General features: G+C 52.3%; 1 protein-coding gene across 1 annotated transcript; it reads left to right on the top strand.

Annotated features, from left to right (window-relative positions):
• Window positions 1-6,162: 6,162 nt before the first annotated feature.
• Window positions 6,163-13,347, top strand: PRDM13 (PR/SET domain 13). The gene is made up of 4 exons (XM_063153521.1): window positions 6,163-6,303; window positions 7,991-8,122; window positions 8,221-8,341; window positions 11,882-13,347. Exons 1-4 carry the CDS (start codon window positions 6,163-6,165, stop codon window positions 13,345-13,347), a joined length of 1,860 nt encoding a protein of 619 aa, XP_063009591.1.
• Window positions 13,348-24,462: the final 11,115 nt, after the last annotated feature.

The raw sequence follows: 24,462 nt of genomic DNA on the forward strand, positions 1-24,462 counted from the left end.
GGGTGAGAGCAGCAGGCGGTCACCAACCAGCTCTCCATCATCATTGGCACAGAGCAGCCTCTGCAAACAAAGGTCGGTAGCGGTACAGGCTCTTTTCTGTCTGTCTGTGATGGGATTAAACATCGTCTTTCTGATAACTGACCGCAGAGTTTAGAAATCGTTCACCTGATTGTTCGCTTTCTCACCACGTTTTGGGGTACTGCCCCCCGACGGCCTCACACACGGGACAGTCACAGTGTGGAGGCCAGGCCGGAGCTTTGAGGTTGCCTCTCGCTGTGGCCTCACAGGCACAGAGTCCGCAGCAGCGGCAGGATGCTCTGCGGTGCACGGCTGACATACAGAGGACAGACAGACGAACAGGCAGGGCAATAGGTGGTTATGGACGTGAAGCAGCTTTGGTTAAAAACACGAACTGACAGCGTGGTTTGGGTTGGAAGGAGCCTTTGAAGAGCATCCAGTCTGGGCCGTGGGATAGTCTACTAGATCAGGCAGGCCCAAGCGGGAGGTACAGCCCTCGGCCATCCCTGTTGCAGCAGGACGGCGTCCCAAACAAATCTCATTTCCCAGATGTCAGCCTGGCCTGAGCAGGCAGTGGTGTCTGCCTGAGACTTGCATTTCCTCTCTCTGCCTCCCTTTCCCTCCGGGAGCCCGTTCATTCGGCTAGAATCACCCAAGGAAGATTTTTCATGGGGTTTTTCACTCCCGTGTAACCCGCAGTGTTTCCAAACCCGAAAGCAAGCTGGGCACGAGAAACCTGAGGCTTGCTGCCCTTCCCTCCGAAGGGAAAGCCGGGCCAGGGCTCTCGCTACTGCCCACCACTGCCAGTCCTTGTCCCCGGCAGTTGCCACGCTGGCAGCCCCACAGTGACACATTAGACTGGTCATTTTCTGAGTCTCCTTTATTTCCTCAGTTTCTCCCTGAAATCTTTATAAATCCCCCTTTTCCAGGGGGAGTGTCCAGGCGGGTGGAAGTCTGAGCACAATGAAACCTGAGAATTTCTGTCACTCTCTGCATATGGTCCGAAGTGCTTTAATCCCAATTAGGGGCGGCTGACACACGGTCCTATTCATCCCAATCAGCTCTTGAATACATTTGCCTAGAAATGAACTTCACAAATAGACTTTCTCCTAAATGTGCCCAACAGCAAGGAAAATCGAATTGAGGCAGGGGCTCATTCTGAGGCGATCGAGGGAGAAAAGGTATGAATTTATAAGGTACACCGAAACATTGCAATTCAGCAACAAGTTTACTGACTTTTATTTGCACCATGTCAACCGAAAGAACCAAGAGATACGGTGGGGGTTGCGGGAGAAGGGGAGTACGGTTAAAAGGCAACTTTAGACAGACTTTGAATACTTTATGCGGCAAGCTTCGCCTCCAATTGAAGTTGGGCTAAAAAGAAAAAAAATCTCAGCCCCTACACTGGAATTTTTAACGAGCACAAAACGTGTTTGGATCCGATCTGGGCTGACGCTCGCGATTAACAATACGAATACCAAATCGAGCTCCTGTCATCTGCCCGGATTCCCATAGAACCTGAATTACTATTCAAAAGCTGCTTTAATATCCCACCCGCATCTCGTCTGCACCGCACAGCTGGTTGGGGGCCGCTCGGCCCCGCCGGTCGGCACCGCCCGCCCGCAGCACTGGGCACCAAGCACCGGGCACAGGGCACCGGGCACAGGACACCGGGCACCAAGCACCGGGCACAGGGCACCGAGCACCGGGCACCGGGTATCGAGCATCGGGCACCGGGCACCGAGCATTGGGCACCGAGCACCGGGTACCGATCACCGGATACCGAGCACCGGGCACCGGGCACCGAGCACTGAGCACCGGGCACCGGCAGCGCCCGGCGGGGCGGCAGCGGCTGCTGCGGGGGAGGAATGGAAGCGAGGGAAAGGGAGAGAGGAGAGGAAAGGGTGGTAGAGAGAAGGGGGTTTGAGAAAGAGCGGCTGAAGCTAGAGAAGGTGAGCGAGATCGAGGAAAAGATACTCGGAAATTGCAGAAGAGAAAGAAAGGGAAGGGAAGGGAAGGGAAGGGAAGGGAAGGGAAGGGAAGGGAAGGGAAGGGAAGGGAAGGGAAGGGAAGGGAAGGGAAGGGAAGGGAAGGGAAGGGAAGGGAAGGGAAGGGAAGGGAAGGGAAGGGAAGGGAAGGGAAGGGAAGGGAAGGGAAGGGAAGGGAAGGGAAGGGAAGGGCAAAGAGGAAGAAGAAGAGAAAAGGGGAAGAAGAAGAGAAAAGGGGAGAAAGAGAAAAGGGGAGAAAGAGAAAAGGAGAAGAAGAAGAGAAAAGGGGAGTAAGAGAAAAGGGGAAGAAGAAGAGAAAAGGGGAGAAAGAGAAATAGAGAAAAGGGGGGAAAGAGAAACAGAGAAAAGGGTCAAAATTTTATTTAAAAATAAAAGAAAGAAAAAGAGAAGGGAAAAAAAAAAGCGAAAAGAAAGAGACGTTCAGAGCATATTGGTCTCTTCGGTTTAAAGTGGATTTCCGTGTTTCAGGGTCTCAGCAAGCCTCCTCCCTGCCCTCTGCCCCGTGCCGTGCATCCCTATCCACCTGCCGCGGAGCTCGGGCCTGCTCGGGCAGGGCCGGGAGCCTCGGACGGTGCCGTCCCGCGGCCCGGGAAGGGCAGCCCTGCCGGGGCAAAGCCATTTGGGAAAAAGGTCACCCCGGGAGCCGCCGGCTGGGCCGCCCCGCCGGAGTATGGCCTGCTGAATGAACTTGCAGCATTTTGTTCCAGCCTCCGCTGCGATGCTCTGCGGCATAATGAGCCGGGCCCTGTATACAGGCATTCATGCTGGTCTGAATGTGGTGTTGAACCTTCTCTGTGCCGGAGCGGTTTGATGGTTTGAATGGAGCTCCCTGGTGGGACATTGCTCTCTGCAACTGTGCCTCTTTGGATGACTGTTGTTCCTTAACATTCATGCCTCATTATGGGGCAACCTGTTAAATCAGGGAGAACAGTGTGCCAAAGTGTTACTCAGGGGCACCGGCAGTTCAGCGGTGGGCATAAATAAGGGCCGTCGAGGAAAATAACTTTCATCGCATCTCTGGGCAAAAGTGATCTCTCTTTAATGGTGCCTCTAGTAGCCCGGTTTAAGTATATAAAGAGCGATAGTGGAATGTTTTGATTGAGTCTAAACATTGTCTTTGAATAAAGCTGAAACCATGTAATTAATGTGTCTTTTTAATAAGGGACAATACGGTCGTTCAAGCTATTTAATTTCATTTAATTTTCCATCCCATTTGCTCCAAAGGCTGCTTTTACTTTTAACACCCGGCCTTTCATGCTGCATCTTGCTCCAGTGGGCACATTAGATCGGTTTCACCCTTCCTTTTTAGGGAAGGAAAAATAAAAGAAAATGTGGTTCCTTTCCTCTTTTGTGGACAATTTATTTCACTTGGGGAACTTCAACTTTGAGCCACAGGACAGAATAAAAATTGGAGAACTGGTGTGAATGCTTCCAGAGCAAGGGCTTTTCTTTTCTGAGTGGATGGGAACCAGCCACAATCGGCTATATTAATAAATAACTTTCCTCACAGTCGGCCTTTACATGGTCCTATTGATAAAATTGTTCGCGTGTCGTTCACGCTTTTTGACTCATTAAGGCCGGGAGGGAGCGGCTCCCGAGGCGGAGCAGTAGGGTACCTTGGTCGCCTTAAAGGCCGTCTCTCTACCTCTGCGGCTCGCGGAATTTCAAGCCGGTCTCATCCTCGAGTGGCCAGGCCAGAGGTTACAGGGACATGTTCATGGCTTAAATTTATTGCTCTCAACTTCTTGTTTATCCTTTTTCCCCCATTCATGCCGCTGATCAAAGGGGTCATCTTCAGTTCCCCACATCCTCTCCCCCCTCCTCTTCCCAGCGCTGCCGGAGTGAGAACGAGCCCATCCCTGCAGCCGGGACGGTCCCTGGCGTTGCACCCCGGAGAGAGGCGATCGATGCTCGCTGATGCTGCAGGGGGAAGGCGCGGGGTGGGGCGCATTTATCTCCCGCGCTCACCAATGCGGACCAGCACTGAAAATCCACTCGCAGCCTGCGCGGACTGGGTGCCGGCCGGCAGCCCCCGGAGCGGGCGGTGGCAGCGCCCGTGCCGTCCTTGTCCCCGTCCCTTCCCGGTGCCGCCCGTCCCGGGGAGCTCCGCGGGCAGCGCCCAGGGCGGGACGGGCCGCACCGAGCATCCCAGAGCTCCGCGGCTCTGCAGCGGCGCTGGCGCTCCAGGGCTCGCCCCGGCCCCCGGTGCCCCGGGAAGGCGGCGGCGGCACCGGGCGGGCTGGCAGCGAGCGGGGCCAGCCAGGGCAAATATCGCAGCAGCCGCGGTGACTTGCCGGGCTGAGCTCGGTTCAAATCGCTCCCGCTCCCCGTGCGCATCCCCGTGGCCTTTGCTCTCACTGTGCCACTCGTGACGGCGGCGAACAAACCCAGAGTAAAGCTCCCTCACAACCACATCGAAAGCGACGTGCCAAGGCTTATCTTGCAGAAAGCGGGTTACTTGAGAAGAGCCCGCTCAGTTACCTGGCATCTGTTGGCAGATGTACATCTAAGCGTAGCTTTTTGGCTTTCCTCTTCAAATTTATTAGGGCTGACTATTACAAAAACGCCACGGGGAAAAAAAAAAGGAAAAAAAAAGAAAAAAGAAGAAAAAAAAGGGGGGCTCCATCTCTGCCATCGTTTCCGAAAGCAGTGGATAAAATCTCATGTGCAACTTTGCAACTTCTCCAAAGGAGAAAGGTTTAGAAATCTTTTTAGAGTGTTATGAGGCATGGAGCAGAGAAAACCCACCAGCGAGAATTAGATGGGAGTATAAAAGTGAAAGATTGAATTTGTTAGTGTCCCTCTTGCTCTGACAGGCGCATCTGAACTGTTGTATGCACTTAAGGAGAAAAGTCGCACACTTTTCCTTGTCAGCTCCCGGAAAAATTCCTGGGACATTTATCCAGCCTGAATTATAAGATGACTTAATCCTAGCACTTCGTTGTATCTTAATTAAAATATTTATGCGAAGAGGAGGGACATAGGCGCACACTCGGTTCAAATATCTTCGTTCTGACTTTATTTACAGTTGTTTTTTGCAGGTACCATCTCCTAAAGTGGTTTCGGTGCAAGAGATTTAGCGTGTGGCAAGGAACTTGTGGATGTATTAAAGGAGGAATACAGCTGCACATTGTTTGCTAGATATCTGTGTTATCTGCTGTCCGTGCCTGCCTGTTTCCTGGTGGCTGTATGTCTCTATTTCCTCCTGTCTCTATTTCTTAATCGCACGAACTACAGACACAGCTTCCCCAGCGCTCGCAGGTGCAGCGGTTTGTGTTTTACAGGGGCTACGGCGGCTCATATTTTGTGCTATTCATCCTCCTTAAGGATCAAAGCTCTTCTGAAACAGATTACTGACCTGAAACCAAACCACTGAAATGGTAATATGGTCGTTCTTAAAAAAAAGTGTAGGTATTTTCTGGTGTTTTCCCATCAAGTACCTGCCCAATTTCTGTATGGCACACGCCGGGAATCAATAGAAGTTAACAAGTCCTCAAAACATTCCCCATCTCTTTGTTTAATCTCCTTTACAATAAAGCCAAGGGAAGAGAATTAAAAATCTTTGAAGTATATTAAACCTCAAAAGGCTCAGCCAAGTAGACTTAAAATAGTCACTTATTTTCCAAAACTGGTTTGTCGAGGAACAATAAAAGGAAGTAAAATTTATGGAGAAATTATACAGTGGATTTGTCACTTAAAATATCGTAACTGTCTCGGGGACAATACCCCATGCTGAGGATTAATGGTCCCTCCAGACCTTTGATTCACCAGCGCCTTTTCTTTGCCCTTGACAAATTGGATTTTTAGGAATGGGAAGGTCGCCTGGCCCATTGTCTGCCAGCCATTCACTCCGCCTGATTATGCAGGAGGGTTAGGGAAAGGCTCCATGTGACCCTCTTGGATGGGACTCCGCAGCTGCTCGAGGAGCCAAACTCTCTCACCAAACTCTGCGCCCCAGAGCATCCCCCTGCCAAGGGGTACCCCTCCTGCTCCCGTTGAAAAGCCGGCGTCCTCGCAGCGCCGCGTCACTCTGCGGGCGGAGATACGCCTGTGCTCATCCTCCCGCCGCCTGCCGCTGTCACTCCGGCCCCCTTAAGTACTTGGGGTTCCCGAGCGCTCGCAGCCAGCGGCAGCGATGCAAAGCAGCAGGGCTCCGGCCATCAGCGTCAGCGCGGAGAGCTGCATCCCGGCCGGGCTGCGCCTGGGTCCTGTGCCCGGCACCTTCAAACTGGGCAAGTACCTGTCAGACCGCAAGGAGCCAGGACCCAAAAAAAAGGTATTTTCCTACGGTCGCTCCTGCACCGCTGGACTTTGATTATTCGTTGACTCGGGGAAAGCCGGTTTTGGGAGAAGAGGCTGCTCTTCCCCCGTCTCTCTTCGATGCTTCCTTCTTAGAGAGAGCCAGGAAAGCAAAGGGAAGCATTTCCAGAACGTCCTGAGATGTCTCCCCGTGGTTTTGCCAGGAGAGCGTGCCCGTTCGTGCCCTCTCGGCCTCCTCCCCAGCTCCGGGGCCCCAGCCCGGCCGACTCCGGGGCGAGGCCAGAGGACACGGGGGCTCTCCCGGAGGAGTGGGCGCTCCCCCGCCCTGGACACAGACGTGCTGGAAGCGTCGCCTGAGCTCCGTGCCCGATGTCGGAGGGCCCTGGTCCCGCACTCAGCCCCCGCCCCCCGGGGCTCCGCTCGCTGGGGCTTTGCCCCTTTCCCTGGCCGAGCCGGGACGTGCCACGGCCGGGTCCCCGCTCCTGGAGCCCCGGCGAGGCGAGGGCACGAGGCTGTCACAGCCCCCGGTTTGGCCCGGGAAGGAGGAGGGCAGGGCAAATGCACCGGTTTATTTCCGCCTTTGGCTCGGGTTCGTGCCCCCCAGTCCCTCTTCCCGGCCGCGGGTCCTTTGGCTTGGGCCTGAAGGGAGCGTGGGGCGAGAGGACGGACCGGGGCTGCCCCGGAGACGGCGCCGGGTGCGGGTGGCAGGTGTCGGGGCAGCCCAGGGCAGCTCGACCTTCCCGCAGAGCCTCGGGGGTTCTCCTGCCCCGGAGCCGCAATCGGCCGGGGATGGCACAGCCGGAGCGGCGGGGATGGCACAACCGGGCACACGGCTCCGGGCTCAGCCCGTGCCCGAGCGAAGGAGCGAGCAGGAGGCGGCCAAGGGCTCTCGCCCCGTCCATCAGGCTCTTCAGGGGCTGCGGATGAGACCCCTCCTTTCGCCCCCCGGGCAGCCGCGGCTCACGCGTTCCGCTCTGATTTTTAATGCACTTTAATTGTTTTTAAACGCTCTGCCAGCCCACTCAAATTTATTTCTCATCTGGCTCCCTTGGTTTCTCACTTTAGACTGCTTTGTTCCGATGACTTTTATTGCACGGTCATTCAGGGAATGGGCACTTCATTTTCTCTTTGTATGGGCAAGCAGATTATGAAGTATGGGGCTACAGGGACTTTGTAGCCAAGAAGAACCTTCCCCCCTTTCCCCCTCCCCATCTCCCGACAAGTCCTGCATGTCGCAATGCTTTTGCACGGATTTAGATACAAAAAGAAAAAGAAAATTAAAATCGTACCTGGGTATTTAATATAGCTTTAAGCGAAATGTAACAGCTGCCACTGGACAAGGTGCGTTTGGATCAATGCTACCCGAGGGGAAAATTCCGCTTCCCATCTCCGGGCACGGGTTCTTCCATCCTTACGCTGCAGAGCTGCAGCCCCCGCTAGGGCAGCCGCATCTCTCCCAAGGCACCTGCGAGCCGGGGAATGTCCTACCCAAAGGTGGGCGAGGATGGAAGCGTTAAACAGGCGGCAAAAGGAGATGCTCTCGCCGCTGCTTTCAGCTGCGATGCTCAGCCCCCTGCCTGGTGTGGGGAAGCAGCTCGACGGGCCAGGCAGAGCGGGCAGGCAGGCAGGGGGACGGGTAAGCTTTTTGCTCTTTTTGTGTTTCGTTTCACGTGAAAATGACAGCAGTGCCGCCTGTTTTCCAGGTGCGGATGGTCAGAGGGGAATTAGTGGATGAAGCCGGGAGCTCGGCTCTGGAATGGATAGGGTTAATCCGAGCTGCCCGAAACTCCCAAGAGCAGACACTGGAGGCTGTTGCGGATCTGCCAGGAGGACAGGTACCCCACTCGCGGCTCCGGGCTGGCGGGGCACCTCTCTCCGCCACCTGCCTCCCCTCTCAAGCCTCCTGAAGAAGTTTCCTTTCTTCCCTCTCCAGATTTTCTACCGGGCGCTGCGAGATGTCCAGCCGGGAGAGGAGCTCACCGTCTGGTACTCCAACCCTCTGGCGCAGTGGTTTGACATCCCCGTCACGGCCACGCCGACGCACGACGAGAAAGGTACAGATGCAGGCACTCATTTCAGAGCAACCAAATTAAATGAAACAAAACAAACCCCCTTTAGCTGACACCTTTGACGGGATCTCAGACTGCGGTAGGCAAACGTGGGTCCTCGGAAAAATAAATGCCAGTACAGCTGCCGTGAATTTAACCCACCACCCTTTAAACTAAGGCTCCATCTGCTTACATTTAAAGGGTGATCTATTAACTCGGTAGCGTATGGAAAGGCCCCCGTGCGTCGAGTTGTTCCGTCATCGGGCCGATTTAATGATTCTTTGATAGGCAAATGGGGTTTCTGTGAAACACCGCTATAGTTGGTATGCGAGGCAGCAAATTGGCTCAGCTCAGCTCACCCGATGCTGTTTCTAAAACATCGGGTTTACCTTCTGTTCTCAGAGTTTCAGAGGCTCTTTGCAGGTTCTCTTGCGGGTAGATTCACATAGTAAAGCCAAACCTGGGCAATACTGGCCAGTCCCTGTAAATTAGAATACATTAGGAAAAAGGTTAAGTCGGCCTTAAATCACCCTGAGATCAGGATATGCAAAGATGTTGGGAAGGGGAAGGCACCGGTCTGGGACGGCTTGCTTCAATCCGCAAGCCTATTCTTAGCTGGAGTTACACCGGTGTTAACAAAATGATAAGGTGGCATCACATTCACGAAAAGACCAGGGCAAGAAAGACGGAACAATTCAGCGTTCTCTTGTCGGGCTTCTTTGTCGGCGGCCACCCCTTTCCGCTGCTCCCGGGCCCGGGCGCTCCCTGGGCCGTCGGTGGCGGCCGCTGCCCGTGGGCGCTCCCCTCGGGCTGAGCCCGCTCCCCGGGGGATGGGGGAACCCCAGCCGCTCCTGCTAGAAGATCCTTCAGCTGGGCAGTGTCCCCGGGAAGGGAGCGAGCGCACGGTCGGGGCAGGAGCTGCCCCCTCCCTGTCACTGCTGGCCGCTCCGCAAGGTGACCAGGGTCCGGCCCCAAGGGACGGCTGCGGGAGGGCCAGGCTCTGGCTATCGTATCACATCGCGCAAGAGCCCAAATCCCTCCTTGTACGAAAACTACATCCGGAAAAGAAACTCTTGGTCACATTTCTGTCCCCGCCACGTCGAAGGGCAGTGAGGCCATGGATCTGCTGAGGGTTGCTGCCTGGAAGAGCCTGGCCAAGTTTCGGTAGCAAGGAGGACACGCGGCTGTGTTGCGCCCCACTCCTCTCCAGCAGCCCTTGCTGCGGATGGGTACCAGTGCTACTCGGGGGAAAAATGAAGAGAAATCAGGTCTGCAAGTGGCTGCCAGCGTGCAGCGTCTTCCTCGCCCCGTCGAAGCAAGGCTGATTTGCAAAGTGACCTTACGAATCTGCTGTGTCTTCCCACAGTTTCCAGACTGATTAATACAGACTCAGAAAAGCATGCTGAAGTACTCTACCTTTAATGATCATATGCCGGAAAAAAAGCCGAAAAATCAAACTAAACTCCCAAATCCCCACCAACCGGAAAACGACAACGGAAGAAGCTCGGAGATTTTTTTTTTAAAAGCACAAAACGAAAAAAACCTAACCAAATCAAAAATTTTGAATTCTTCTGTGTTTGACTCCTTTAATTTGGGTCACCGTGGTGAGAAAGAAGTGGTTTTTGGTGGGGAGGTGTGGTAGGTGGTGGTTTTTTTTTTTTTTTTTTTTTTTTTTTTTTTAATCTTTCCCCTGGAGCCAGGGAAGCGCCGAGCCGGGCTCGGTGGCGGTCGGGACCCGGTCCCCACCATCTTTCTCCGAGGACACCAGGGCCGAGCCGCACCGCTGAAGAGACCCGCGTAGGCAAACGAAGATAGGGGAAGGGAGCCCGTGGGGTCCGTGGCCGTATTCCTCTCCATCCGTGCCGCTCCTTTACCCCTTTTCCCGTGCACGGCAGTGGGATTGCCGCCGTGGTTCCTCCTCCCGGGGCCGCTGCCTCTCTGGGGCCCGGACAGACACAGTCCTGTCTCTTCTCCTCCTCGACGGGGCGAAAAACAGCGCCCAACGCCTTCACAATGCTGCAGATCCCGGGGCTGCCTCTCCACGGCTAGCGAGGAAAGGCTGCCCACGGCTAGCGAGGACAGGCTGCCCACGGCGGCGAGCACACACACGGCGAGATACACGCAACAGCGTGTGATGCTTCCACGCGAGTTGGCACACGGGTTTCCCGCAGAGAGCGAAGATTCCGTTTTCCACCCGCAGCGGACATCGACTGATCCCTGTCAGAAGCCGGTGACAGGGAGGCTGGTCACGGCCATCGCAGCCACCCCGGCGACCCGCCCTCCCCAGGTGCCCCGACAGACGAGGGGCACGAAGCAAGCTCTCACCCATGTCCTCCCCCACGGGATTCCCTGAAACGTGAGGAGCAGCCCCCCGGCCTGGAGCGGGCTCTCATCTCCGTGCGGTGCTTGGCTTCACCTTAGGCATATGAAACTGAGGGGTGAGGGTCAGCTGGGGACCGTCAGGGTGGGCGAGAGTTGAAAGGGAAATTCAGGGGCTTATCAGCATAGTATGGTGACTGGGAGAAACGTGAGAGAAGAGAAAGATGGTTACAAAGAGACAGAAAGAGAAGAAAAGGGGAGAGAATGAGGAGGGAAAGGGGAAGGAAAAGGGGGAAGGAAAAGGGGGAAGGAAAAGGGGGAAGGAAGGAAGGAAGGAAGGAAGGAAGGAAGGAAGGAAGGAAGGAAGGAAGGAAGGAAGGAAGGAAGGAAGGAAGGAAGGAAGGAAGGAAGGAAGGAAGGAAGGAAGGAAGGAAGGAAGGAAGGAAGGAAGGAAGGAAGGAAGGAAGGAAGGAAGGAAGGAAGGAAGGAAGGAAGGAAGGAAGGAAGGAAGGAAGGAAGGAAGGAAGGAAGGAAGGAAGGAAGGAAGGAAGGAAGGAAGGAAGGAAGGAAGGAAGGAAGGAAGGAAGGAAGGAAGGAAGGAAGGAAGGAAGGAAGGAAGGAAGGAAGGAAGGAAGGAAGGAAGGAAGGAAGGAAGGATTACTAGACAGACAGGTGGCTACAGAGGCGGCGTTTCACCGTCGGGGCTGGGGAGATGCTCCTCTTTGGGAGTGCCCTCCTGGCAAGCCAGGCCAGGAGGGGAAAGCAGAGTCTGAGCCTCTGCGGTGTCGGGCAGCCACCACAGCCGCGACCACCGAGGTCTGTTCCGCTTGAGAGAAGTCGAAATGGGACGGGGTACAAAGGGCATTGTCCTCTGAAAGGGAACGATTACATATGGCCCATACATATCGGATATTGTCTCGCCGCGTAATGAGGGGCTCACGATCATTAGATTGGCCTTTGTTCGGTGCAGCCGACTCCCTGACATACGCTACCTCCTCTGCAAACGCCAACAGATGGGCCCTCCGACAGACGACTCGCGGCAGCAGCTGCTCCCCCCGGCCCTTCGGCGCCCCGCTCGCGGGAGCTCAGCCCGGACCGCGCAGCGCCCGCTCCGCTCCGCGGCGCAGCATGGCGGGGGCGGGACGAGGCGGAGGGAGCGCGGGGATGCGCGGGGAGGCGCGGGGATGCGCGGCCGCCGCTGACGGGTCCCTCCGCTTGTCTCCGCAGGGGAGGAGAGGTACATCTGCTGGTACTGCTGGAGGACCTTCAAATACCCCAACAGCCTCAAGGCCCACGTCCACTTCCACTGCGCTCTGAGCCACGGCCGGCCCTTCCTCCATCACGACCACGGCCGGCCCGCTGCCACCGCCTTCGGCCTGCCCCCCAAGGAGCTGCCGGCCGCCTCGCTGCGCGGCCACCCGCCGCCCGGCTGCGGCCCTCGGGAGCCCGTCAAGCGGGAGGCCGTCGTCGCCTCCCCGCCGCTCGCCAAGGCGGCGCTGCCCAAGCGGGCGGCGGGCAAGGAGGAGCAGGAGCGGGCCCTGGACATGAGCGTGGGGGCCGCCCGCGGGCCGGGGCCGCTGCTGGGGCCGGCGGGCGGCAACGGGCTGGCGCTGTGCCCCGGGGCGCGCTCGGCCTTCCGCCCCGCCGGGTCGCTGCGGGAAGAGGCGCGGGGCGCCGCCGCCCTCGGCTTCTCCAAACTGCTGGGGGGACTGAAGGCGGGACGCGCCGCTGCCGAGGCGCCGCCGAAGTGCGGAGCGCTGCCGGGCGAGGCCGCCCCGCAGGCGGCGGCGGCGGGGCTGGCTTGCGGCGGCGGGCTGCGCGCCTTCCCGCTGCTGTCGCCGCTGGAGGAGGCCTCGGCCTTCCGGCAGGTGGAGCGGGGACTGCCCGCGGCCGCGCTGCCTCCCGCCCGCTACCCACCGCTGCCCGGCGGGGCCCTGGAGCGCTTCGCGCTGCCGCCCTTCGAGGGGCTGAAGGCGTACGCGGGGGAGTGCGGGCTGCCGGTGATGCCGCTCACCGTCTACAACGGGGAGCTGCTCTACGGGGCCGCGCCCTACTACCCGCTGAAGCTGCACCTCGGCGGCCTCCTGAAATACCCCGAGTCGGTGTCGTACTTCACGGGGCCGGCGGCGGGTCTGCACGCCGCAGAGCTGGGCTCGCTGGCCAGCATCGACCGGGAGATCGCCATGCACACGCAGCAGCTCTCCGAGCTGGCGGCCGAGAAAGGCCGGGGGAGGCTGGAGACGCTGCCGGCGGGCGCGGCCGGGGCGGCCGGAGGGAAGCCCAAGACCGGGCACCTGTGCCTGTACTGCGGGAAGCTGTACTCCCGCAAGTACGGGCTGAAGATCCACATGCGGACTCACACCGGCTACAAGCCGCTCAAGTGCAAGGTCTGCCTGCGGCCCTTCGGGGACCCCAGCAACCTCAACAAACACATCCGCCTGCACGCCGAGGGCAACACGCCCTACCGCTGCGAGTACTGCGGCAAGGTGCTGGTGCGACGCCGCGACCTGGAGCGGCACGTCAAATCCCGGCACCCGGGGCAGAGCCTCGGCAAGGCGGCCGAGGACAAGAGTGACTCTGGCTATGCGCAGCCCGAGCAGGAGCAAAAGACTGATAACGAGAGCGATGTGGATGTCTGCTTCACCGACGACCAGAGCGACGCGGAGAGCGGCAGCCGGCACCGCGAGCAGTGATGCGGGAGGCGGCCGGGGCGGGGCGGGGTGAGGGCAGCGCTGCTGCCCCCCTCGCACTACTCCGGGCTCCCGGGGCGGTCCCACGCGGGGCCGTGCCGCGGAGGAGCGCGGGCTGGCGGGCAGAGCCGCCGCCGGGGCGGGCAGGGGTGCGCGGGCGTCCCCGGGGTCCCTCCGCGGCGTCGCCCCCGGCGCTGCAGCTGCGGTGCCGCGACAGGGGCGGGAGGGCGAAACCCTGGCGGGACCGGGATCCCGCTGGGCAGGCACCGCATCCCCATAGGAGCCCGCATTTCAGTGGCCATATATTTTTATTGTACCTTTGTGTGGAGAAAATTGTGCCTTTTGGAAACGATTTTTTTTCTATGCGCTCTCCCATCACTTGCTCCAGCGGTCTGAGCCGTGGGGCTCAGCAGCAGACCCGGGTCTGCAAGCGCCTCTGGCACCTGTACACTTTATTTGACACCTACCTGTGCTTGCTCGGTCCTAATAAAGCAATACCAACAGCTTTTTGGAAAGACAGAAAAAAATCCCAGGCAACAAAACGCCACTGTTGCAGCATGGAAGAGGTTCGCATAACAGGTGCACCATTTGATCAAGTTGCAATTATTTATAGCAGATAATATTTGAGTAACAAATGTAAAATAAATATTGAAAAGCATGACTCTAAAAGCACGCACTATATAATTTTAAAGGAAATACACTCTCTGTTTGGTAGAATACAAATGTGGTGTATGTTTGTTTTCTAATGAACGATGTACAGTGGATACAGTATTTTGGTCTTGGTTCCAGTTTGTCATGCGATTTTTTAAAAAAAGAAATAAAGTTACTGACAAACTACTGTTTGCCTAGTTGTTCGTTGAGGTGCTGTCAGCAGGATCTCGTGTTTCTTCGCAGTGCTTCTGATGATTGGAAGCTCAGACCCATCTATATACAGCGTCTTTGGGTCAAGCTCTAAACACTTTGCCTCTGAATATGTCGCCTGAGCATTTTCCTTCTCTCACTTAGCAAAACCAAAGGGCAAAATCCCATATCCAATCTGTTCTTCTCTATGCCTAGGACTTTCGAAATTTTTTTTTCCCTATTTCGTTTTGCACAGGGCGAAGGCAGAGCCGTTAGAGGTTGGACATTATTAGGCTGTTTTTATCCGTTTGCACTCGGTCAAACGTGCCACTTTTTGCAAACACACTTCTTTAGAATCGTTACTTTTATTTGAGGGAAAAATCTTTTTATTCTTTGGTATGAAAACCTGAAACGAGTTCAACTTAAAAAACCTGAAACGAGTTCAACTTAAAAAAAAAAAGAAAAAGACTGTCAGAAAATTCTGTTTCCCCTGGCAGCTCCTCCAACTCACCAGGCAAAAAGATGCAGCGCTGCCGACAGTGACCCGCCAGCTGTGAGCCGCCAGCTGTGAGCCGCCAGCTGTGCGGGTCTGCCCGCTCAGGTCCGAGCTGCGGCTCTCCGTGTGCCCGCGGGCAGGCAGAGTCAGGAGGGAGCCCCGCGTTTTGGTTCGGCGTAGCAGAGGGTAAATCTCTTTGATTGCTCGATACACTTAGAAGACTGTGAGGATCGAGCCCTGTTTCAGTCTGGGGTGTAGGCGACGCAATGTAAAATACAAACGAATTACTTTCAGTATCTGCGAGAATTTCAGACACAAAACTGATCCTTCGTTTGTTCACTTAAGGCTGTACCGTGCCCGACAGCAATAGGAAGCGGGAATTCAAATGCCAATCTTTTTTTTCCTTTTTTTTTTTTTTCTTTTTGTTCCACTCCCCCCGCTCCGCCCCCCTTATTTGGGCTTGTGCACCCACTTATTCGATTCATTTTACCCCAAGACAGAAATTGTCTTTCTGACATGAAAATAAATGGAAACCCCTTTCCTGCATATAGGGGGATCTTTTTAATCTCTTGGCGGAGTTGGAAATCCTGTTGTCATTCATAGCACCGTCAGCAGGACCTGCCTGTTCTTTATCTCAATACATTTGTCTGCGGCTTTCCCAAAGGAAGGAAAAGCTCCCATCGTGGAGCTGCTGTCGGGGAGGGATGCATCATGTGTGCTGTGAGGTCGTGGAAAGGGTATAATAATTCAACTGTGATACGGGAAATATTTTGAGTTTGTAGAGTTTGTGAGTTTTAATAGAAAGATTCCATCAAATCGTAATACTTGGGCCACCGTCACAAAAAAAAAAAAAAAGAAAAAAAAAAAAGTAAAGAAGAGAGTCAATTTATGGGAATTAATGGTCTGTATATATAATAATGTCTGTATATATAATAATCAGTCTTAGAGTTAAGAAAAACCCCCAAAACTGAACTAAATCTAACCAACCTCAAATAACCAAAGCTGAGGAAAAAAAAAAAAAAGAAGAAAGAGTATATGGTTTATCTTTTCTTTTTTTTTTTTTTTTTTTTTTTTTTTTTTTTTTTTTTTTTTTTTTTTTTTTTTTTTGCTATGCAGCGGTTAAATCGAAATACAAAATACCGGCGGAGACACACGGAGAAATTCTGCCCCATTCACTTTTAGGACCCATGTTCCTGCCGCACCCTCCGGCACGGGTCCGCGGGCGAGCCCCGGTGCCCGGCCCGGTGTGCAGGGCCCGGGGCGCAGGCTCGGGGTGCAGGGCTCGGGGTGCAGGCTCGGTGTGCAGGGCCCGGTGTGCAGGCTCGGTGTGCAGGGCTCGGGGTGCAGGCTCGGTGTGCAGGGCCCGGGGTGCAGGGCCCGGTGTGCAGGGCTCGGGGTGCAGGCTCGGTGTGCAGGGCCCGGGGTGCAGGGCCCGGTGTGCAGGGCTCGGGGTGCCCGGCCCGGGGTGCAGGCTCGAGGTGCCCGGCCCGGGGTGCAGGGCCCGGTGTGCAGGGCTCGGGGTGCCCGGCCCGGTGTGCAGGGCTCGGGGTGCCCGGCCCGGTGTGCAGGGGCCGGGGTGCAGGCTCGGGGTGCCCGGCCCGGTGTGCAGGGCCCGGTGTGCAGGGGCCGGGGTGCAGGCTCGAGGTGCCCGGCCCGGTGTGCAGGGGGTCGGGGTGCAGGGCTCGGGGTGCAGGCTCGGTGTGCAGGGGTCGGGGTGCAGGCTCGGGGTGCAGGCTCGGTGTGCAGGGGTCGGGGTGCAGGCTCGGGGTGCAGGGCCCGGGGTGCAGGCTCGGGGTGCCCGGCCCGGGGTGCAGGGGGTCGGTGTGCAGGGCTCGGGGTGCAGGCTCGGTGTGCAGGGCTCGGGGTGCAGGCTCGAGGTGCCCGGCCCGGTGTGCAGGGGCCGGGGTGCAGGCTCGAGGTGCCCGGCCCGGTGTGCAGGGGTCGGGGTGCAGGCTCGGGGTGCAGGGCTCGGTGTGCAGGGGTCGGGGTGCAGGCTCGGGGTGCAGGCTCGAGGTGCCCGGCCCGGTGTGCCGGGGCCGGGGTGCAGGCTCGGGGTGCCCGGCCCGGGGTGCAGGGGGTCGGTGTGCAGGGCTCGGGGTGCAGGCTCGGTGTGCAGGGCTCGGTGTGCAGGCTCGGTGTGCAGGGGTCGGGGTGCAGGCTCGGGGTGCAGGGCCCGCCGGAGCTCCCGCCGCCCCGAGCGGCCTCCGACCGAGGAGCGCTGCCTTCTTGGAGTGATTGTTAATTTCCCCCCGCGTTAAAATTTATTTTATTAAATTCTACCACGTTTTGGGTAATTTTATTCAATTTGGATTTATTTTGTTTCACTGTCCCTGTCAGGCCAGGGATGAGGCGGCAACGTTCTCCCGAAACCTCAGTGACCTGGAAGCCGGAGGTGCAAGCAGCGCCAGGGAAAGCAGCGTTTCAGGCGGGTCAGCAGCTGCAGCCCCGGGATTCCTGTGGGCCCCTCGCTCCTCGGGATGGAGCTCGTGGATCGGCGGGTCAGATCTCCGGCTCCCGCTGCTCTCCCGCTCCTCTGGGGCGGGCTGAGGGTCCCGGCCGCCACCGCCGCTTCCTTCGCCGCCGCTCCCTCCCGCAGCCCCGACCCGCGCTGCCATCGCGGGCGCTGATTGGCTGAGCTCCGCGGCGGCCCGAGCTCCTATTGGCCGGCCTGCGCGGCGCGGCCCCGCCCCCCGCGGCGGTGGGGTTGAGGCGGGTGCGGGCGCCGCGTCGGGAGCGGCTGCGGGAGGGGTTGGGATCGCCCCGTGGCTGCGGGAAGGGTCGGGAGCGGCTGCGGGAGGGGTTGGGATCGCCCCGTGGCTGCGGGAAGGGTCGGGAGCGGCTGCCGGAGGGGTCGGGATCGCCCCGCGGCTGCGGGAAGGGTCGGGAGCGGCTGCCGGAGGGGTTGGGATCGCCCCGCGGCTGCGGGAAGGGTCGGGAGCGGCTGCCGGAGGGGTCGGGATCGCCCCGTGGCTGCGGGAAGCGCCCCCCGTGGGCTCGTGGGCCTGCGGCCGGGCCGGTTGCAGCTCCTGGGCCCATTGAACCATATGCCGGTCATGGCGGTTCCCGCGTCCTTTGGTTTCCCTGCGGGCAAATTTGGGTCTGGAGGGTCGTGAGAAAAGTTCAGGTCGCAGGGTCGGTGCGGAGCTGGTGCCAGCCAGCCTGGGCACGATACCCGCTGGATTTTGTGTTCTTAGCATCTCTAGGTCCGCCTACCATTGCTTCTGGCTGGCTGCTAGGAAAAAAACCCAAACCCTCAGTTTTTACCTTCTGAATTTGTAATTATTGATAGCTGCAGTAAAGCTGGTATGCCCTCAATTTTTATAATAAAGGAGAAAATAATTAACCACATTTGCATGAAAAAATGTGGAAAGTGTAGGCAGAAAGAATGGTGCTAAGACTGAAGAAGGATTAACTCCTTTAAAATATTACTCATGAGATGCTTGTCAAGGGCCATAGACATTAAATGACAAGATTTCTCTTTTTTATTTTCTATGGGAGGACTCAGGTTTTTTGAATCAAGTTGAACAGGGAATAATGAAGGGTGCATTTTATGAGTGAAGAATGGAACATTATTTGCTGGTTGGAAGTCAAGAGCCAAGAAGAATAAATAAATTGAGATGGCTTTTGGACATTATTAGAAACTAGTCTAGGCATTTTGCAAACTGGTCTTTCAGTTTCCAAAAATTCACACTCGACCTCAGCTATTATTGTAAAAGCAATTCATTCAGTATCATCCTATTTTTAAAATTTGGAAAGCAGTTTCGATGATTATTGTATTGCCCTGTATTAGCTTCTTCTTAGAATCACCAACAAGAAATCTGGATGTGTCTGGAAGGGGGTGCATAGAATTGCCAAGAAGTAGGTTGTAAGGATCTTGAAAACAATTTTGGTTTTCAAGCAAACTTGGTTTTGGCACAAAGCTCTGTCATGTATCTTACTAGTTAATGCTGTAATTACTGTTGTATCCGTTTTCTGAGGATGCACATGGGAGATGAATGGTGCCCTGAATGACCAAGCTGTAGGGCAGGGTCTCACAGACCAGGGGTCTAGGTCTTACTCTTCTAAACTTGCTAAATGGGTTTGAACACAGCCTTGAGTTTACAGCTTTAAACAACCCCTAAAATTATCTGATTTTGCAAAGGTTTTGAACACCTGCTCTCCCAGTGAAGTTAGTGGGACTGATTTAAAATCTGCCAGGCTCTTTTACATGTAAGTGAGATAGATGTAGTCTGCAGTAATGCAAGTGAGTTTAGATTTTGAACTGGTTGATAGTAAAAAACTTAGGGAGTTCTTGATCATTTTAAACAAGGAAATGGCTCTATACATTTAGAGGAATATGGTTTCAAACATTTTTGTTTTGAACTCATATTTTAAATCCATATACATGATTTAATCAGAAAGCTCAGCTTAGGTATGAAAACGTGTGTTCTTAAGGGTCCCTTTCTACAGCTGCATCTCTGGTGTTGCAAATAAAGGATTTATTGATCCAGAAAAGCCTATGAGTTTGTTTGGGTACATTCATGCTGAAGATATTTCTAGGGAATATTTTTTTTTTCACTAGAAGTTATGTGCTTGGAAGTACATTTTGAAATGGCCGCTGTCTTTTTAAGCTGTACTTTCAGTATAGAAAAGTATCCTGCAGTATTCCTGCATCTGAGGAAGTGAGCAGCAAGGCTTGGATTTATATTTCCTATGTGCCAGGGAGACATGAGGATGGGAGAAAAGCTAACTGCACTTGGCTTCAGGTCAGGGAATGGTGCAGATCAAGAATTCTGTCTGAAAAGAGCAATTCTGCACTTGACTGTGAGCAGTTACTTTCTGAATTTTCACCTGAAGGTAAAGTTCAGCATGTCAAGGTCATGTTCAAGCTCACTGCAGATCATTGGACCATAACAGATAAAATCTACAAGCAACAAAAATGCTTTCAGGTATATTCAAAGTCAATCCAATGAGAAAAGATTCCCTACAGCATATGTAACACTATAAACTTGTATTTTACAAGAATCAGGAGAAAGTTTCTTAACAACTGAAAAAATCTGTAGCTGAAGAAACAGGTCGCTAGATCTGAGGTCTATATTAATCTATGTTCAGAGCTGAAATTCTGAAACGTTATGGAAAGCTATGAGCAAAATTCATAAAATTCTACATTTTTATGTAGAAAATTCTACATTTTTTAATGTAGATTTGCATATGTGTGTGGCTTTTTGATGTTTAAGTTTTGATTTTTTAATCTGTTCTGTTTGGAATGCATTATCCTGTTTCAAGGGTAATGAAAGGGCTTATATTTATATTCTTTTTTAGAGATTGTAGACTGCTTGCTTCCAATGAGAGTGATTTAGTAGCAGGTCATTTGAAGTCCTGATCTGAAATGGAGTAAGTGTGATTTAAAAAGACAACATCAGTAGAGTGAGGTTCAGAGTGCTAAGGAAACATTCATCACTGTTCTGCTGCTTGCATCAGTTCAGTTTCATTGCTGATGGCTAAGCAGCTGCAATGAGAAAACTTTAGGAAGAATGGGAAGAGGTGAAGTCTTTGTACTCCTTTGTAGTTTTTAAAACCTGCTGGTGAGTCAGAGCAGCAGAGGCTTGTATTTTAGCTTTGGAGCATATAACTGGTTCTTACAGCATGAACAATTTTTATTTGCTCTATTCAGAAAAAGACTTGCACTTCCCTGTTTTTCAGTAGTCTAAGCTATGCAGTAGCTCACCAAAAGAAATAACCAAAAAAGCAGACAGTGTACTTTTTTAGTGTACTTCTTGAAAAATCAAAGAGGCTGAACACTCTGGGGTTTTCCGAGGTGCTCCACCAAAGATCCTGCTAGCTGCAGCATGGGCTAGAGAGTCCTGTTGGGAATGCACGTTTGCAGCTAAGCAACAACGCAGAATTGTGTCAGGGTAGCTGCATGGCTGATGGTTGGCCTCCAGTTTGCGCTTGTTATTTCTCCAGAGAGCCCCTCCCTCCTTGTAGAAACAAGCAAAACTGACATTTTTGATGGAAACAAAGAACTATGGGGACCTTCAGCCTCTGGTGTGAGTTGAGGCAGGATTCTGGTTGCAGCTCACAGTGCCTGTGGCTCACAGTGACAGTTGTCTTTGTCAGTGCCCATAAGGAAAGCTGCTTCAGCTTTGCACGGGCCAGAATTCACTGCAAGAACACACTGAAATTTTGTGGGTTTTTTTTTCCCTTTCTGTTTATAAAGCAGAAACTTAATTTATCATCACTTTGTTTTGTGTTGCTGACAGGCAGCTAGCTAAGAATGATGCCTTTTGGACAGAGCAGAGGGAGGAAGCAAATAATTTTTTCACTGCTTTAGTCTAAGAGATCTGAATTGTAAACAAGTTTGTTATATTAAATTACTTCAGTGGTTCTGTAACATTGTATGCTAATATCAAAAAAGGCAGCTTAATTATTGAAGAAATTAATGACAGTTAAATTCCTGAATCAGTTAATTTTAGTTTCATGTGGGGCAACAAAGTTGCTTAACCTTAATTTCCTGAGGTAGCCTTTATAGGTCTCTATGCTTTGCCATGATCTTCCAAAACATTTAAAAATAGGTAGAGAACCTTAGAATTTCAGAAGGATACATAGTTTTTTTTCAATAAAGGAATAAATAGGAAAGAGTTATATGAATGCATAACTTTTGTTCCTGGATGAAATTTGTTGTGAATAATATCTCATGCTTTTGTTATAGCTAATGAAAAAACCCCAAACCTGTTTTAAGGGGATATATAAAACAGTTGAAAAATATAATTATCAAAATAAAACCCTTCACAATGATGCAGACAATTATTTGTCTCAAATATTACATTCAATATTTATCTTAAATGAGAAGAATTTACATTAAAACCATAACCCTTATCTCTGATTATATCTCTTCCATAAAGGTCTGATTCACCACACTTCAGATGAGACCTTCCTGCTTCTTGCTCTCAGCTTAACGTTTTGGAAATAAAGGAATTTTAATGTGGTGCAGAAACTAATAGCAAATGGGAATCCATAGTTAGAAGGATTTCCTCAAATTATTCTTGTAAAATGCTTGTCATATTTAAGGTCAAGTTGCGCATTTATAAAACAAGGAATACATTTCACTGATTGAGATGTATCATGTAAGAAAACAAACAGATCCTTTGCTTTTAAAATGCCTTCTTCCTTTCCGCAGCAGATGGTGCTAGATTGTGAATATATGTCAATTTGATTTATTTATAGTCTGCAGAATGTACGGTGAAAGACATGGCATGTACAATGTTCAGATAGACTACACAGCAAACTGATCTTTATAAACTCATTTGTTTTGGCACAGTCTTCTGTGGTGTGCATGCTTTTCCTGATGTCTCCTCTGCACCCTTCCAAGACTTTCAGAATTGCTATCGTGCTTATGAAAGATGTCAAACCTAACGAGCCACTGAGTGACAGAACTACAGTCCACTCTAAAAGGTACCTTCTAGCTAAAGAATAGGTAGGGTAGAGGTAATAGTAGTTTAGACCAACTTCATTTATCTTTTGTACTAGAGCTTGTAGTGTCAGCAGCATCCCAAAAGCCTGGCAATGTTCCCAGTCCAGGTCTGTGTGTTAGCACTCCTGGACTCAATCGTACCAGGTACAGCTATGCTGCTGAAAAGACAAACATCTACAGAAGAGTGCATGTTTACACCTGCACTTAGACTGCCCCCCAACAGGTCCTTGGGCTCACCTAGAGTGCCTGTCTGCAGCCTGGCACCTAAAGCTGCCAGAGGTGAGAGGGCTGCAGGATGTCAGTGCACAACTCTCAAAGCACAGAATGCCACATGGCTTCTGATGTGATTCTGCCCTGTGCTCTCCTGCCCCCATCCAGCATGAGCCACTGTCAGAGCACAGTCAGCTCCAGTCACATCACCTGTACCTCAGCATAATTGGATTTGTTGGCTGAAGCATTACTCAAGGAGCTTGGTGTCTCACTTTTGAGGGATTACAATGGACATTTGGTGTCTAAGTTTTCAGGGCTCTTTGGAATATTCCAGATGCAACAGTATGCAAAATATGTGGTTTTGTCCCTTGGTAGTGGGAACCTTTGTTAGAGTCTGTTAGCTTAGATCCTGACTTCTCTTTTAGGAAGTGATAGATCAAGAAATATGCAAAGTTAGAGCTTATTTGCCTCATCCAAGACCTTGAGGATGAAAGAGACAATGTCATTGCAGCCTTTCCAGAGGCCTTTCCTGGACTGGAGAAATACCCTTTTGGGATCGTTCAGGTGCTGATTAGAAATTCAACAGAGAATAAAAGCTTGCTCAAACACAGAGAAAATCTAGTACATATTCACTAAGACATTCTCAAATGTCACCCCAGAAGTCAGGTCCTGAGGTCAGTACATTGGTAAGTATGAAGAATTATTATTACTAAATTAATGCATTAGTAATGCAGTTTCCAAAAGAGTGAGAGAATGTTTAATCCTATCTATCCTTCACTAGAAGTGGTTGCTAAAGCAACTGCAGGAAGTTTCATCACTAAACCAGAGCTAGTGTCAGTATAACCAGATGTTGCTGTAATTCCTAATAAGTGAGGCTTCAACACAACAATGGCATAATTATTTAGTGACTCCACAGATGGGGAAAACAATATGGAAAATAGTCCAGAGTGTTGGATTGCCTGAGTAATTTTCTCAGAAAGACAATTAAAGTGTTGCTCAAATTCATATCTTATTAAGGCTTTTAAATATCATTGGCTCAGTTTGAATGAAAAAATTCCTTGTACTATAGCTTCCCACATACAGTTCAGACTCCTTGTTTCAAGGTCTTGCACAAATTGCTTCCAATCTGTCTTTTCCCTCTATCTTCTGGCCCATTTCTTGCCTGCCTTGTCTGGCTCAAACCTACCCCTTTTCCTACTTCCCACCTCTGATTTCTGTCCTGGTAATAAAAAAATATATATTTTTTTTAATTTTGCAAGTTGCTTTATGGGACCACAGGCATCTTGTTTTCCCTTTTGCAGAAGATTAAAGTGTAAAAACAAAAAAAATAATAAAAGAATATGTGTGTTCCGTATGAAACTTGCCTGAATATTGAGAATGGACTATATGTAAGTAATAACTCTACTTGGTAGATAAAAAGTGCTTAACTGTGCAGCATACTCATGCTGGACCATATTATATTGTTAACAATGGAAATCATCTTACACCCTGACCGAGTTCTTGTCAGGGGATTGGTTGGCCTTTGAGAACAGGGAAGGTATCACAGAACCTGACTAAAGGAGAAGAAAACAAACTTAGGAGAAAAACAACCAGTAATGGTGCAGAGCTAAAGCTGGCTGGTGCAGATATTGTTGAGGAGTTACAGCACCATATGATTACACCCCGGATGTCATACATGAAAGATTTCTGAAATCTTAAATAGAAATTACTGACAGCTTTCTTCAGGCCCCTCTCAGCAGAATTAGTGCTTTTGCACTCTCAACTTGAGTTAGAATTTAACTCAAGTTTTAGCTCTTCAGTAAAAGTTTGAGTTAGCTATTCAGTAGAGTTAGCTCTTTTGAAGAAGTCAAACTGCTTTGTAGTCTTCATTTGAGTTACTGGGTAACTCAAACTTTTAAGTCCTGACAGGCAGGATTTATTAATTTGGGTCCTTTGTTTGGCTAACACATAGACAGACTTACCTAAAGTCAACTTGCACTTTCCCCCTTCCATCTATTCCCAAATAATTTTTAAAGCCATTTTCTTTCAAGCCAGGTGATCTCATTCTACATTTTCTATTGTGAAACACTTCAGAATGTCCAGTGGCATCAGTGTCAAGTGTTTTGCTCTGTACTAGGGT

The sequence above is a fragment of the Melospiza melodia genome, chromosome 3 (genome assembly GCF_035770615.1).
Source record: "Melospiza melodia melodia isolate bMelMel2 chromosome 3, bMelMel2.pri, whole genome shotgun sequence".
NCBI classification, from domain to species: domain Eukaryota; kingdom Metazoa; phylum Chordata; class Aves; order Passeriformes; family Passerellidae; genus Melospiza; species Melospiza melodia.